This window comes from Oreochromis aureus, linkage group 4, assembly GCF_013358895.1.
Source record: "Oreochromis aureus strain Israel breed Guangdong linkage group 4, ZZ_aureus, whole genome shotgun sequence".
Taxonomy (NCBI): Eukaryota; Metazoa; Chordata; class Actinopteri; order Cichliformes; family Cichlidae; genus Oreochromis; species Oreochromis aureus.
In genome coordinates this window covers 17247976-17264865 of record NC_052945.1, presented here as the reverse complement: position 1 = coordinate 17264865, position 16890 = coordinate 17247976, and the positions used below count along the sequence as shown (strand labels likewise).

Here is a 16890-nt window from a genome sequence, read left to right as displayed (position 1 = left end):
CCTGAGTGTATCATGTTTGATACTAGAGTTTTTGAGACCTCTACATCATTAAAAACAAACAAACAAACAAACACAACACCCCCCCCCCCCCAAACAAAACCCTTAATAAATTGCACAATATATTTTTAAGCAGTAGATTGCTAAAGAAAATAAAAATGCTAGTTAAAATATGACTCAAATTAACACTCATATATGCAAATTAATAATTATAATTAATGGCTACTTCTTTTTATTTGTCAGAAGGTTCAGTAAACAGAATTTTCTGGAAATTATTTCGTGGTTCAGGTTTTTTTTTTTTTTTTTTTTTTTTTTTTTTTTTTTTTTTTTTAGGGGTTTTTAGTCATAATTGTGTAAATAACATTTTGAATTTTGCTAACAATAAATATAAATTCAGGTTTTATATGTCACAGGATCTTTTTTTAACTTTTGTTTGGTCGTATTTTTTTTTAAAGGTTAGTTTGTTTTTTTTCTTAGTGTTTTATTTTATTTTAAGCATCTTTTTTGGTGGTTTCTGTTTCCAGCTTCTTTTAAAGTGCCATATCCATCTCCCTTTTTCTCCTCCAGCTTGCTGCTGGGATTATTCTGTATTTTACACCGGCTGCTGGAGCTCACCCTGCTGTGGCCATGAGCGCGTGCAGCAGGAAGGCCCTGACTTTGCTAAGCAGTGTCTTTGCAATCAGTGGCCTGGGGCTGCTGGGAGTGGCAGTGAGCACCGACTACTGGCTCTACCTGGAGGAGGGAGTCATTATGCCTCTGAACCAGAGCACTGACATCAAGACCTCGCTGCACTCTGGCCTCTGGAGAGTCTGCTTTCTGGCTGGTTAGTGACTAGATTTTAAAAATTAAGGAAATATGTGGGTACGGCGATCTCTGTGCTCCTGAAATTTGTCAGTTAGTCATGGATGAATCAAAAGTGTAGAACAGATAACGCCACTGGATTTTACACTCTCACATTCAAGATCTTCATCATCTCTACAGTAAATGTGGCGACAGCAGCAAGCTGTCACAGTGATGTATCATCATATAAACCAACAGTATTGATATTCACACACATTCACAATTACTTCATCACTGTGTGTGTGAGTGGAAAAGAGAGCTTGTGAGTAAGTGTCGAGTACAAGTAAAAGTGAGAAAAAGAGCAATGAGGAGACAGAGGATGAGTCCTCGTGTCTGCGTGACGTTGTCCTGCACAACGTCATGCCTGTGTAGCATTTTAGAGCATTATCAAGCTAAAAAAGGCCAATAGGGAATATCACTGCAGTGAAGTAGTGGATATGTTCTACTCATACGTGACTATCAAGGTCAGAGCTGCAGTGTACTGTGTGTTCTGCACTGTGATCAATTTTCAGCAGATTATGCTACGGTCGCTCCTCTTTGGGAATCAGAACATGCAAAAACTGACAACTTTGGACAAAGTCACTCCAATCTTGACACTAGTGAAGATTTGAATCTTGTTACAGTGACAGCTGTAACAAGATAACAAGATAGCCATGTTGTTCAAAAACATCAGATAATCTTTTGTACCATCAGCTGTAGCTGTCCAACCTTCTCATGTCCGCTTTTGGGCCCTCTCTATGTTAGTAACACTGCTTTTACTCTTCGTGACAGACATGTGAAATTATAGAGCAGGGTTACATAATGTGTAAAAGTACCCTAACCTCTGCTGATGCAGTACCTACAGTGTTCCAGGCCTCCTCTGGCATTACAGTTTTTCCTCAAATGCTAAAACACATTTCACAAACGTTCCCACCATGTTCCCCAATGTCTAAACACAACACCCTTTTCTAAAGCTACATAAACACAACCACACCTTCCCACTGCAAAACTCAAACTTTCACACCAAAAGAGCAGCTCCAAGCTTTCAAAAATGTAAACACCATACACATCATTACACACTACAGCAAAACAATTGAAAACACAATGCTCAATTTGTGAGAAGGTTCTTTGTTTCATAACTGCCAATGCATATTTTTCGAAACTATACAGTAACAGATCGTCGTCTCTGCAGAGGATTAGGCATTTAGATTCGTGAGTTTCATATGAAGAGTATAAATCTATAGAAAATCCTGCATGTACGTACACTACTGTAACACAACTCAATGCAAAATCAGAATCTATTGCACACAACAGTACTCTTGAAAACATGATCAGGGTGTGAAGTTTTTTTATTTACTTTATTCACACCACAATCACTGTGCGGCATCATGTCGCTGAGCTGCATCAGGCCACATCACCTCATCCACATCGCAGGCTATATTGTCTCTCGCCAGGCACCGCGGGAAAAACGCCCTGGAATGGCGAATCCATCCTTGGAAGGCCTCCGCTGGGATGTCAACACAGGCCAGTGTTATGTGAAGGCTGTGTGCACGCAGGAGTGGTAGTAGGAGGACCCAATGTGCAGACACTCGGAGGCGGAAAGTAACTCAAACTCAGATTTATTGCTAAACTCAAAAGGTAAAAAAAAAACTTGCAAATAAACTTACTCAAACAGAACACACAGCAAGAAGAGGGTAGATCACGACACGGACACAGAGAAACACAGGGCTTAAATACACAGAGGGAGCAATCAGGGAATGAGTAACAGGAGGGAAACACAGCTGGGGCAAATCAGGCCTAACGAAACAGGGGAAGCAAAACCAGATACATTAACATAAGACACGGACCTTCAAAATAAAACAGGAAACAACACAGACTGAACTAAAGACAGACTCACACGCAGGCACTGCAACAGAGGGAACCAAGACGTAAACCATAAGACAGAACACAGACCAAGAAACCAAAGACTAGAAATGATAAATAATATAATAAACTCAAACCTCTGGGTCAACGACCCAGGCATCCTAACAGCCAGCTTCATTGCCCTTAGGAGGTTCTCTCTTGTGTATGGTTGTCTGTCATAAACCTTCCATCTCCACGATGAGAATAACTCCTCTATAGGGTTCATGAAAGGTGAGTAGGGTGGCAGACAGACGTTTAAAAAGTGGTCACTGTTGGTGGTGAACCACTCTCTGATTTGGTTTGTTCTGTGGAAGCGGACATTGTCCCAAATGATCACATAAATGTCATGTGCGGGCCCAGGATGGTGTTGTTGGCGGTCCAGGAGGATGTCTTTTAGCTCCTCTAGGAAGGTGAGGAGACGTTGGGTGTTGTAAGACCGAAGGACAGCATGCCGGTGGACAAGCCCCGCCGAACCCATGGCCGCACAAAGAGTAATATAACCCCCCCCCATTGGCCAGAGCCATCCTGAAAATTTCCTACCGGGACCGAATAACAAATGAGGAGGTCCTACGAAGAGCAGGCACCCGCCCATTAGCCGATGTTGTTGCAGAAAGGCGCTTCCGTTTTGCGGGCCATATTTTACGCCTACCCCCTCATCGCCCAGCTAAGATTGCCATGACATGGCGTCCACGCACTGGCAAGCGAAAGCAAGGCTGACCAAAGACCACATGGCGTCGAACATTCATGGACGATCTGAGAACTGTCGACATTGCCTGGGACGAAGCTGAAGCAGTCGCTGCTGACTGACATCGATGGAGATCACTAGCTGCCCGATGCGCCGCCCGGCGTAGGAGGAACTAAGTGCTAAGTAAGTAAGTTGGCCAGGGACCTCAGTGATGGCTCTTTGGCCAATGATGTTACGGCCTCTTTGCCTTCGTTTCTGCAGGTTGAAGCTGGCCTCATCCAGGAAGAGGTACTCATGAGGTCTGGCCATCGCGTCCAACTGTAATATCCTCTGTGAAAATGTGAAAGTGCACAGGTGTTCAGAACAACAGTCAATCAGGTAGCACAGTATTGTCCAGAAGTAATGTAGGCCACTGAGCAACACAGTATGTCCACTAACTGTACTGTGAACATGGATGTATACTTACTTGCACATACTCGTAACGTAGGTCTTTGTGTCGTGCAGAGTTGCGCTCAAAGGGAACCCTATAGACCTGTTTCATCCGCGTCTTTTGGCGCCGAGAACTCGGTCTATTGTGGCCAAGCTGACATCGTCAACGCTCTCAAAGTTGACATTATCGGCAATGACTTTGTCTCTGATCTCCCGGAGTCTGATGAGGTTGTTCCCACGAACCATATCCACAATGAGGGTTTCTTGTGCCGCTGTAAATATGGCAACCCTCCCACCTCTATGTGGCATTCTTTCAACTCTAAAGAAAGAAACACGTGTTGTCAATTGACATGTGTTACAATACAGTCACAACTGATTTGAAACCAATAGACTACTTTCACAGGTTTGTAAAACTGTATTGTGACAAAGAAAGCAATGGAGTACAATACCTGTTGTGTTGTCTGAATGCCCTGATAATGGTGGCCACGGTGAACCTACTCAGGTTTGGCCGGACTCTTAGTCCTGCTTCAGCCATTGTCATGCCATGGACAATGACATGGTCAATGACTGTTGCTTGCATCTCGTCCGTAATGATGATGCGAGGTTGTCTTGCTCTCCCTCCTGGACCTTCTCTCCCATGTTGGCCTCCTCCTCTTCCTCGTTGACCTGCTCCTCTTCCTCCTCTCATTTGAACTCCTCTTCCTCGTTGACCTGCTCCTCTTCCTCCTCTCATTTGAACTCCTCTTCCTCGTTGACCTGCTCCTCTTCCTCCTCTCATTTGAACTCCTCTTCCTCGTTGGCCTGCTCCTCTCCCATGTTGGTCTCCTCCTCTTCCTCGTTGACCTGCTCCTCTTCCTCCTCTCATTTGAACTCCTCTTCCTCGTTGGCCTGCTCCCCTTCTTCCAGGGCCAGCTCTTCTCCCTCCTCTGCATCGAATTCCTCTTCCCCTGACTCTGCCTTCATCCATTGTGTTTGTTTGGAATCTTCAGCAAACTGTGCACTCTGAACTTGCTTTTATACATGTGTTCACAGCATTAGCAACAAGTGTCTTCAATTTTGAGTCGTTTTGTGTAATGAATGACGCCAGGTGTGTTCATGGTGTTCAAATATTGCTGACTGTGGCAAGCATGTTGCATCACATGAGCTTTCATTTGAGAATATGAGCAGAGTTCTTTTGCAACTTGTGTTTTAGCAAGGCAAAATGTGGTTAGATTTGTGACAACGGAGGATTGTGTTCTGTGAATTGTGTCTTCATGTGACATGTGTTTATGATATTGGTAAATGATGGCTAGATTTAGTAAATGTGTTTAGACAACTGGTCATTTGGTTTAGAGGTTTGGCGTTTGTGTTTTAGCATTTGAGAAAAACTGTAACATCAGCACAAAAGCTGTGCGCCAGGAGCTTCACGGCATGGGTTTCCATGGCTGAGCAGCTTCTGTATTTGGGATGGCTCAGTACTTTTGTCCATGTATTTTGTCTAGAATCATCCGGACTAGTTTGTGTTGCTCACAGTATTTTGTAAATGTCCGTATTACCCTAAGTGAGTCCCAAGACTCCACAGTGAGAAGGTCTAAGTGAGTACAGCGGAAAATAAGTAGCACAAGAAGGTAAAACAACACATTCCCAGATACTGACACTCGGTCAACACAGGAACAACCAGAGGAACTAGTCCCTGTCTCAAAACTGCCTTTGGTTACAATGGATAAGTGTCCCACGACCAAGCTTCGACTCTATTATTTTAAAACTTGTATTCAAGGGTGACATAATTTTCATTTAAATGGTCACATTCACATAAAGAAAGCATGCACAGAATCACCAAACAAATCTGCTCAAAAACAAACAAACAAACAAACAAACAAAAAATATTTCGCAAGTTTGACAACTTTGCCCCAAAATATGTTTTAAAAAGGTTTTTTCCGCTTGTGAGGTAAACTTCTACTACACAACATTATAAGTTCATTTACAGCTAATTTATGAATTATCTCATCATCCAAGAGCAGTTGAGCAAACGTCATTCAGCAAAAATAATGAGTAGATATCCCTGCCACCACATCTAAAACTGTTGTGAGCCTGTGCTGTAGTATGTGTCATATGATTGTCACTAAGTCAGTTATATGGGGCAGGAATTCTCCCACAGATTTCTATTTAGGACTCTTTGGGTGCCATGTGTCTCTTAAAATGCCTCTGCCCACATGCCGACCTCTTCTCTGCCTATTTCAGCCTTTTGCATCTGTTCTCACTGATTGCAAAACCTTCTTTAAGTTTCACTTGAATTCTAGTCATTTAAATAACTGACTTTCAATCCTCAAAGAGTTCTGCAGATCTGTTTGTCCGATGTTTGTGACAGTGAATTCGAATGAGTCTCACCCTCACTTCTGTCTCGTTCCTTTGCAGGTGATGAGTCAGGTCGCTGCTTCACCATCGAGTACATCATGCCAATGAATGTCCAGCTGACGTCAGAGTCCACAGTGAACGTGCTCAGTAAGTACCAGCAGGAGACACCGCCTCCAGCTGCAGCTTTAGGCAAAAAAAAGTAATCACAACTAGCACTTGTTCATATTAAAGGCTGGGGGCATTTTTCAGTCTGAGAACTTGTTTTCCAATAAGCTCGTGTTCAGAAGTCTGAATGCAGTGAGACCACATACGTCTGACTCATCTGAACCCTCTGCCTGCTCCTCCCTGGAATACTTATTGCCTCTTCACAGACAGTCCTTCAGTAAAACTCAATGTCAAAACTTAACTGAAGGATAAATCACTCCAGTTAGTCGATATAATGAGCTCCAGCGCTCCATTTGGGGGAAATTTTGTGAGAGGAGCAGACGATGATCATCGGCCTACATTTTATTTTATTTTATTATAATTTTTTTATTTCAAGACTCATTGTTCCCCATCCTCTTTCTTCTGTGGTTCTCTAGTTTGAATGTTAAACTATTTTCTATCAAAGACGACAAATTAATAAACGGCTGTATAATTAAAATAGATCAAAACAGGCCCTAATTTCCCTTATTAAGATAATCTAAATGTAATTTCTTCCAGTTTCCACATTAAAAGACTCTTATTCTATTATTTTTTTCTTATTTATAAGTATTTAGTATTTTTTTCATATCTCTGCTCCTGTGGCTCGATCATTTGTTCAGTGTTTTTGGGGTTAAACAGCAGGTTCCTTCATCTGCTCTTTATCCTCCTCTTCAGAGATGATCCGCTCAGCCACTCCGTTCCCTCTGGTCAGCCTCTTCTTCATGTTCATCGGTTTTGTCCTCAACAACATCGGCCACGTCCGCCCTCACCGCACCATCCTGGCATTTGTCTCTGGAATCTTCTTTATCCTCTCAGGTAAGGCAACTCCTCCTTTCTCTGGATCATCTCCTGTCGCGTCTCCCTTTTACTTTTTTAACATCCGGTTTCTCCGTCTCTCAGGTCTGGCTCTGGTGGTGGGTCTGGTGCTGTACATTTCCAGTATAAATGATGAAATGCTGAACAGGACGAAGAGCAGTGAGGCCTATTTTTCCTATAAGTACGGCTGGTCCTTTGCCTTTGCTGCCCTCTCCTTCCTGCTCACTGAGGTGAGAAGCTGAACATAAAAAAAGAAATGACTTTTACTGCTGTTTGGCACGGCTGTGGATGCAGCATCCGTCAGTTCACACGCTAAAAAACATTCAAAGATAAAACATGTTTATGTGTTCACATGAATAAATCTAGATAACATAAGCTGAATTGATTACCTGCTCAGGAGGAAGCATTATTCTCATTGCCGCTGTGCACTTGTTGGCATGTGTGGTAGTAACAGGAAGGTAAATAGGAAGGATTTTATTTTGAAATCTCCTCCTTAAAATGACTGTGCTCATAGTATTGAGTGTTTACTGCCCTCCAGGGTTCACACTGAGGAAATACAGGATTAGCTCAGGTAAACAGTTATTATGATATTAACATGCATAAATACTGATGTTTACAGCATTCATATACTAGTTATTCTAATATACTATTGAATTGATAAAAAATTAAACTTTCAGTTATCCTGTATTCATTACTTATGTTTTTCGTTTGCGTGTCATTCTGTCTGTAAACACAATGGCTCCAAAGTTTTTAATGAATTCGTAGAGATGTAGATTGACTGATTTATTGGTCGAAAATTGACAAAAAGCCCTGTAACTTAAGTGTGGAATATGTTGTCAACATATAAAAAGATTTAAAACATCATGTTACATTTGACCTCTGACCTCTCCTTCAAAGTCAGTCAATTGATCTGAAGGTCAAAGTAATGAAAATGCTTTATAGAGCTAATTAAGGAGACAACAGTTTTTCAGACTGATGACAACATGTTAGCATTTTTGAGTACAGTTGATTGTAGTTATGTACATTACATTAATGTGTTACAAACGTTTAAATACGTTCAACAATTCAACAATTTGAACACATGAACAATTTTATAATTGTTGGGGGTTTTTTTTGTTTTTTTGTATTTAAAAAAAAACAATACTCAAAATTGTGTCGAGTATATTGAAATAGGTTTCAGCAGGGAAAATAACAGTTTCTTAAACTATGTTTAAGAAGAACAAAGAAAACAAAATGAATATATACAAAATACAATAGTATTCCCTTCAAAGTAAAAGCTGCCCAGAGATGAGCTGCCTTGTTGGAGGTTTGGTTTCACTCTCGTTTTTGTTTGTTTGTTTAGTTTCTTTTTCATGTTTATAGCTCATGAGCTCATCAGAGGTGAATCACAAATTATTAGAATATTTAATTTCCAGTTTGAGTGAATTTCTGTTCAAACAGTGTAAATATCATCTGGTGATCAGCACCCTCACCAAGGTCACTGGTGAAAGGGCTGGCTGTTTGCAGAGAGCTGTATCGAAGCGTGGTAATGCAAAGTCAACCGATTTCTGATTCTGATTGAGTCAGAAATGATTTGGGGTGTCTTGTCATCTGCTGGTCCGAAGTCCGAAGTGAATGCAGCCTTCTATCAGGATGTTTTACGGCGCTTCATGCTTCCATCTCCTGACAAGCTTTCAGGAGATGCCGATTTCCTTTTCCACCTGCTCACAGTGCCAAAACTACTACCAAATGATTTGCTGTTTGATTTGCTATTACTGCGCTTGATTGGCCAGCCAGCTCACCTGACCTGAACCCCACAGAGAATACTTAAAGAGGAAGATGAGAAATACCTGACCCCAAAATACAGAGGAGCTGAGACCTGCTATCAAAGCAACCTGGGCTCCAATAACACCTTAGCAGTGCCACGATGCACTGATGCAGTAATTCATGGTCCCAACCAAGTACTGAGTGTATAAATGGACATACTTCTCTATTTCTTCTAATAGTTTCAGATTCTTAACTACTGAATGTCATAAGCTATAAGCCATAATGATCATATTGTTATTTATGAAGAAACTGACTCTTCCTCACTGCAGAGCGCTGGCGTCATGTCGGTCTACCTGTTCATGAAGCGCTACGCAGCAGAGGAGCTGTACCAGCCCCGTCATCCCAGCTTCTACCGTCCTCGCCTCAGCAACTGCTCCGACCACTCTGGTCAGTTCCTCCACCCGGAGGCCTGGTCACGCGGACGGAGCCCCTCGGACATCTCGAGTGAAGCTTCCCTTCAGATGAGTACCAGCTACCCTGCTCTCCTGAAATGTCCTGACTATGATCAGGTGTCCTCTTCGCCCTGCTGAGGGGCAGTTAGTAACCTACCAGTTACTAAAGAGTCACCGAGGCATTGACAGAAGGCCAGAGTTTAAGATACAAGGTTGATATTTAACTGTGAGTTTGCACCATTACGACCGTGGTCAAGGGATTTGGATACCAGTCATTTTCAGCAAGTTGTTGTTTGTTTTTCTTTTTTTTATCAGGTCAGGAAAGATTTTGGGGAGTTTGTTGTCGTAGCCGACACGACTGCAGAATTTGCAGATTTTAGAAGAAACAATACACGGTCATTGTGCCACTGCTTCTGCAAAGATCTCAAAAACATTTAAATAATTTTTTATTTTCATGTTCAGAAGGTCAAGTATGGATTACTTTGAACTGTATGTTTACTGTACCTGTGCTTTTTACTTTCCAGTGCCTCACAGCTGTTTCTTTGCTTCCTTTTGTGATTTAAATGAGTGTGTCATGTTTTAGGACCTTCTTGTGCAGGATTTTTAACTGTGCTAGTATAGATCACATCAGTGCAATAACAATAATATCAGAAGGCACAATAATATCTGTGTTTGATGTTTCATTGGATGTGCAGTTTCAAAAGCACACATTTTGCTCAGAACTTGCTCATGATCACAATCAGCAATACGTCTGCAATCAGAGCCAAATGTAAAAAAAAAGAGTAGAATGTAAAATGTGTCTGGTCTTTTGCAGTTTGTATTTCTACAGAGTTTCATTTACCTCACATTTGTGTTAAACTATGAGCATGTTATTGGTTACTGTTTGCTTCAAAAAACACTTGGCTGCCTTTATTGTCTCTTAAAACTGATCAAAAACAAGCCAGTAAAACTACCTACCCACCTACTACATGTGAGGCTCCGTCTCACAAAACCCTACAGACAAAGGCTGTTGTGCAGTTGAAGGGCAGTTCATTCAGATGTGGTTCTAAATCTAACATGAAGTCATAGATACTTCTTTTATATACACTGGTTTTTGTTTATATTTTTTACATATATATATATAATATGCCCAGATTACATGAATTCATGATGTTGTTCCTGGTGGAGCTGCTAAGAGATCTTTGTTAAAAGGGCGTTGCATCTGTAAAATAAATGTCTGCCATCCAGCTTTTTTTTAAGCACTTCACGTTTTACAGACTGCTGTGATTCCATATTTATCCACTGGGAGGCAGTGTTTGTCCTTTTGTTTCCTCAGCTCATTTTTTATCAGTGTGCAAATCTGCAAAAACAAAACCTGAAGTAACCTTTGTTATTTACGCACACTTAAAATCTGAAATACAAACACTGACTACCTAAGCTTACGCAGTGAGTCAGTCTTTGTCATTTACAGTACTGTGCAAAAGTCTTGAGCCACCCCTGAATTCTTTAAAAAATAGTTTGCTTCTAAGCCTTCTGAACGTCTTTCAGCATTTTCTTTGGACGTCGGCTGCTTTTTCACTCATTGTCAGTTCATTTCCTGATCGTTTTCTGATGATTTATTTTTGTTAAGTCACTTAACACTGACCGAAAAAGGCACCAAACTCAACGGATGAACACTCGAGTTAGGTGGACTGTATTACTAACAGCCTTTAATAAAAACACACCCTTTTCCTATTTCTCTAGTCAATGCAGTTATGCACCAACAAGGGCATATTTCAGCATGGTGGGATTTCAAATCTACCTACAGCAGATTAACAGTATCTGAAAGGCATGTTCTATGAAATAGGAAATCAAAATTGGTCCCAGTGGATGGATGACTGTCAAACAGGTTTTTTCCCTGAGGTACGAAATTAGAGTAACATTATTGAAGCAGTGTGGGATCATCTTGATGTAGGACAAAACAAAGAAGAGCTTTGAATGTCCTTCAAGAAGCCTGGAGAACTATTCCTGAAGACTACTTATAGAAATGACAAGAAAGTTTGCGTAACAGACTTCAGGTTGGTTAGAAAATAAAGGTGGTCGTACCAAATATTGACTTTAGGCTTGTTAGAATTGTACACACTCTGTTTTTGCCTTTTAGACTGTATTTTCATGTGTGATGGTGCATGTTTCAATAAATCGCTGCACCTATGTCACATTTTCCCTGCAAAATATAGAGAAATAAGGGGCAGCTCAAGCCTGCTGCACAGTACTGTAACTGTGATGTCTCGCTCTGCTTTTCTAATAAACTGTGTTAAACCAAGTGTGTCCATCATTATGCTACCTCCTAAATACAAGTTATAGCCACAGTTTTCCAAACCTGTCTTATAGTACAAAAGCACAATAACAACAATATAGCATTAACTATTTTTGACTGTCCGATTACTTTTGAGCCTGTGAAAGTAGGGAACTGTGTATAAAATGGACTGTAATTCCCAAACAGTTAATGCTGCACAAACACACAGTATTGCTTATGTGATTTAAGTATCACAGACATTTTCAGCATTAGCTCTCATTTCCATTAAGTCATTTTTAGTATAATAACATTATGCTGCCATGAATGGAGGCACAAGCTGCACACTTTGTGTAGATTTTTTTTTTCCGCATGGAAGATAATCAGCTGAGCACTGGGTCCATAATACATACAGACTGCTTTTGAACTGGACTGTTTGTTTTGCACATTAACACAATTTGCACACACAGTTTTCCCTCCTTAAAACATACCCACATACAAAGTTGTCATTGTTACAGGCGCTGGAAGTACACAGGTGGGTCAAATTTGATTATGAGAGCTCCAAAATGCGGGAATAAAAGGCATCGACTTAAATGATGAGATGTGCTGTTACATAAGGAGAGCTGTACAGGGCCGTAGAAATGCATCAACCCAGCAGCAGGACCAGCATCTGCTCTGCCAGAGTCCTGTAAGATTATCTCCAGTGGGCTACTGAGGGGCATCTTTCTGACCAAACTATCAGAATCAGACTCCATGAGGGTGGCATGGGGGTCTGCTATACTTCAGTGCGACTTGTGCTCGCAGCTGAGCACCATGCAGCTTGACAGGCAGCACACCAGAACAGACACATCTGCCACTGACGGTCCACTCGCTTCATAGACTCAGTGGCAAGAGTGTGCAGGCATTTCCTTGATGAAGGAGGTACTAATGCCTCAGGAACCTCTGGGATTATATGTATCAGGGTATCCAAGGCGACCAACTAGAGCTAAAGCTCATCAATGCTCTCATCCAGGTCTGGGAGGACGAACATGTTCAAACCTTGTCTAATGCTACCAGTTGTGACAAGAACACTAGCAAAAAGCAAAATTGGAAACTAATCAGTCAGGAGGGATAAGGAGAGAGTAATGATCTGTGACCACCACCTCTGAAACCTTTCCCTTGATCTGAACACATCTGTATCCCAGAAGTTTATCTGGCTTCGTCTTACCGTGCTGACTAAATGTTCCCTTATTTTATTTACTTGTCTGATGAATCTACTAAAGCTGTTATTATTTAATAGGGACGTTTTCCTCGGATTTATTTTATATGCACTGAGCCACTTATATTCACATCATTGACATAAATGGTGTGTACAAAATAACAGAAACCCAGTGAGCACTGTAATAATCATAAACACTGAATCTACTGCAAGAAAGCTGTCGTTTTAGTTAAATGTATCTAAAAACGTACATCTCTGCACATAATAAAACATAAAAATATTATTTCAGTATCTGTTTGCCACAGTAAACATTGAAGCGTATGACTTTTCATTTTGGTTGATGATTTTTTTTTCTTTGACAGAACAGGGGAAAAATAGTCAAATTAAATCTCTGAACAACCTGTAGAGGGAGCTATTGCTTCACTTATTGTGCACGTTAACACAAATCCAGTAGGTTATCCTTCACCTTTCCCTACTTCCTGTTTATTTACCACGTGTTCGCCAGGATGCAGGTATCCATCACTACTCCCCATCATGGAGGATGATATTCACAAACAGCTCATCGTGCTCTAAGCAGCCTGAGTGCTTCATTAATAACAGCTCATTATCTATGCCAACAAGTAGGTCAGGACCGACATTAATAATGAACACACCACAAATCTGCTTTATGTATACTTTATGTAGATACACGTAATGTACAACGTGACCAATAGCTTTTACAGAGAATATAAAAGTTAATGTAACTATAAGCCCACACAGGGCAGTAGAAGATAATATCATGCCCTGACCACAAGGCTTTCATTTTATTTTACAATTATATAGAAAACTACTGGTGTTTTTGACATCATCATCAATTATATAATCATCATCACTGATATTACTTTAGTATAATCATCATTATCATCATATTCACTATAATCTTCATCATCATCATAAATACAACCACCTTTCTCACTCAGTCATGGCTTTTTAAACGGCGTTGTCACAGTTATTTATCCAATATTCATCATCCCCATATATTTTATAATGATTATGTTTAAGGCTTTTGCAAAGAAGACCCCAAACTTCAGCTGATGCAAACTGCCAGTCGGCTCAAACATGGTTACACAGAGAGTTTGTGCATACTACAACAAAGAGACCAGAAAGCTATACATTGTATATACAAACATAACTTAGGCATACACTGTTGAACATTTACAGGTAGTATTAAACCATTTCACAAATGAAAATAAATACAAAAAATGATAGCTGGTTATTAGATATAGAAATGTTCAAAGAGGAGAAACACAAAGGCAAGCAAGGATCTTTAGGAGTACGAACCAAATGCAAACAGGATCACAACAACACACCGACCTTCACTCACATAGGCCATAGATAAGGGAAAGGAAAAAACAGAAGCTTAATTGGACTGGTACCTAATTGGGCTTCTGCACAGCCAAAAATAAAACCCACTCAGTAGCCAGAAATGACTTTCTCAAATGAAAGCGCTCTGAAAGTTCTAATCCTTAAGATATCAATGAAATCAGATCCTGGTTTGACAGCTGCCAACAAATGTTATCCTCCTACTGTTTCACATTAAAAGCATTTAAAAAGGGGGCTTTTATTGTGAAGCAGTCATAGGTACATAGTATATTTCTCACTAAGATTAAGGCTGATGGAAATGGGTTACCCCATATTACATATGTAAAATATTTAAATAGTATGTTTGCTATTTTTTAAATAATTAGATTAATGGTGAATAAAGGTGTGAAAAGTCTAGTTGTAATAAAAGTCAAAACATTGTAAACAGCAGACAGTGTCGTAGTTCAAACCTTCACTTCTCGAGCTGAAGATGCTTGGGTCGATCCGGAGAGGAGGCGCAAACGGGTGGGAGCTACCTGCTCTGGCGACCCATCGTAAGGGAGCAGATGTTCGTAAATGTGTGACAGAATACCATCAAACCAGAGGTGCTGAAATCTTAAGGATTGCAACTTTAAGTCCACAAAGTGAGTTAAAGTTGAAGCTTTAGCAGAAGCGCCACTGCTACTCAACTAAAGTAAGAAAGGATGCACGTTACAAAATTCTCTGCTCCACACAGATAAATGAAATCAGTCCAGCTGACTGTAAAGAACCTAAATCTAAGCCATCTTTTTGTTGTTGTTGTTGTTGATGTCCTCTGAGGTTACTCTTCAGCCGTGGCACCTTGAGAAAAGAATTCAGCACCAGAGTGAGATGACGACATGGTCCAGGTGAGGTTGCACTGCGGTCATAACCACGTCCCAAACGTGTCCATCCATCTCCTCATCCCACCTCCCCCCTTCTCCAGCAGTCACCCTTACATTTTGCGCACCGTGTCAACGACCACACCTCTAAACTCTGATTCTGAATAACAACTTTTTCATAAAGCACAGTGGAGGGAACACTTGCATCACTTATGCACCCATACTGTAGATGCGGTATGCACTGATAGCATGCACACTGCTGCATACACACAAATACAAACATATTGGTCTACAATAACCCACATGCATGCATGTGCACCTGAAACATGGCAGTTGTGCTTTAGGGAAACCTATAAACATCTTATAAGCATGACTGGGGAGGTAGGGGGGTGTATATGAGATGGAGGAGAAACAAACTGACTGGAGCGCTGCTTTCTCCCCAGCAAGTGTGTGATGTCTCCCCAGCAAGTGCACACAACTTGTGGAGAGTCCAGGAAAGAAACCAAAGTCTGCCTTCGGGGTTGAAGTCAGCTCTGTGCTCTTCAGTCCAGCTTTGCAGTGTGTCTGGTTTATGAATGCATGAACTTAAGGAGATAAAGATGGAGGGGGTTTGGAGGTTGACTTGATTGTCCCTCTTCACTTCTTGTTGGCGATGCGTCTCTTCCTGGTGGCCAGCATGTCGTAGAAGGGATCTCTGCTAATGCTTGCCCTAGAGAAGCCAATCAGAGGACAGCGATGAAATAAATAAGAAGGCCACATGAGAGGAGGGTCTCAAACATCTTTGATATGGAAATGTAGGCACATTTATACAAACGCATGCTTTAACTAGATCAGAAAAAGAAAAAAAAAAAAGTTTGTGGAGTGACCTAGTTAGGTTTCCATGGTTTCTGAAGAGGGACCCCCTCTCCTATTTTTTTGTTCGTTGTTTTTTCTTTGGTAGTCTGGTTTGCTGGAACCTTGCACCGATTCCCTCCTCCAGAACCCTGCCAAGAACGTAGTGAACCATGCAGTCGCACACGCTCTCTTCCTCTTGCTGCAGGTTTATAGGTCTGAAGGAGGGCAAACAACAGTCCTCCTGCTTATAGACTCTTCTGCTTAGTTTTTTGTTATTTGGGGGGATGTAAAGGCAGCCTACAAAGGCAGCAAGTGAGTCAGGAAGCCATTTGGGCTCTACCGAGAAGCCCAGTTTCACGGCTGCTAAATCCTGTTAGCACCAGCACAAAGCAAGAAGAGGCTCAACCCCCCACTGCGGATATCTCTGATTCCCTTTATAACGCCACACGCTAAAGAATGAGTGTGTGTAAGATGACTATCCTCCTCTTTCATACTCCTCATTGTTGTTTTCTACAACCCAATTTCGTGAAACAATAACTCCACTGTGGAGAAATCAAATCCGAGCGCGGCTGCCACAGCTAAAAACCTTCTCCACAATTTTTCAGTCCTGAAAAATGCTTCTTAAAAACTGATACATTGACTGGAATTATTTAATTTTTTTTTTTTAAAAACACACTTTTCACTTCAAACGTGTCGCACTAATTCATACGACAGCAGCTCACTTCCTTAATTGACCTACTTGGTCCAACTTCATCTGGGTCTGTGTGCCTGACACTCAAGATGAGCAGATAAGGCCTCTATGATCATCTCTACTTTAAAAGAGGGGCAAATCATAATTTCCATAAAAAGCCTTTTATCTCCACAGAACCCCGAGTCCTCTTGGACCCCTCTGGTGAAGTGCAAGCTGTGACTCGTTAGCTTTGGTAGCTGTGAGTGCGTCACCCCTAGTTTGGAGCTGCCTGTGTTGGATAGGTTTGCTGGCTGACCCCTGGTGCGTTATACGCAATGTCTAATCCCCCATCATGTCTCCTGTGAATACCCTG

General features: G+C 41.2%; 2 protein-coding genes across 2 annotated transcripts in view; one reads left to right on the top strand and one right to left on the bottom strand.

Annotated features, from left to right (window-relative positions):
* The first annotated feature begins 338 nt into the window (after nt 1-338).
* On the top strand, nt 339-11638 carry cacng5b (calcium channel, voltage-dependent, gamma subunit 5b). Its single transcript, XM_031730654.2, has 5 exons — nt 339-820; nt 6227-6313; nt 7025-7165; nt 7250-7395; nt 9241-11638. The coding sequence occupies exons 1-5, from the start codon at nt 625-627 to the stop codon at nt 9499-9501; spliced, it is 831 nt and encodes a 276-aa protein (XP_031586514.1). The 5' UTR covers nt 339-624; the 3' UTR covers nt 9502-11638.
* Nucleotides 11639-13471: 1833 nt separating this feature from the next.
* Nucleotides 13472-16890, bottom strand: part of LOC116313042 (cytohesin-3) — a 44284-nt gene continuing 40865 nt past the window's right edge. The window contains exon 13 of the mRNA XM_031730608.2: nt 13472-15722. Within this exon, the coding sequence (XP_031586468.1) occupies nt 15650-15722 (73 nt within the window). The 3' untranslated portion in view covers nt 13472-15649. The remainder of the gene's footprint in view (nt 15723-16890) is intronic.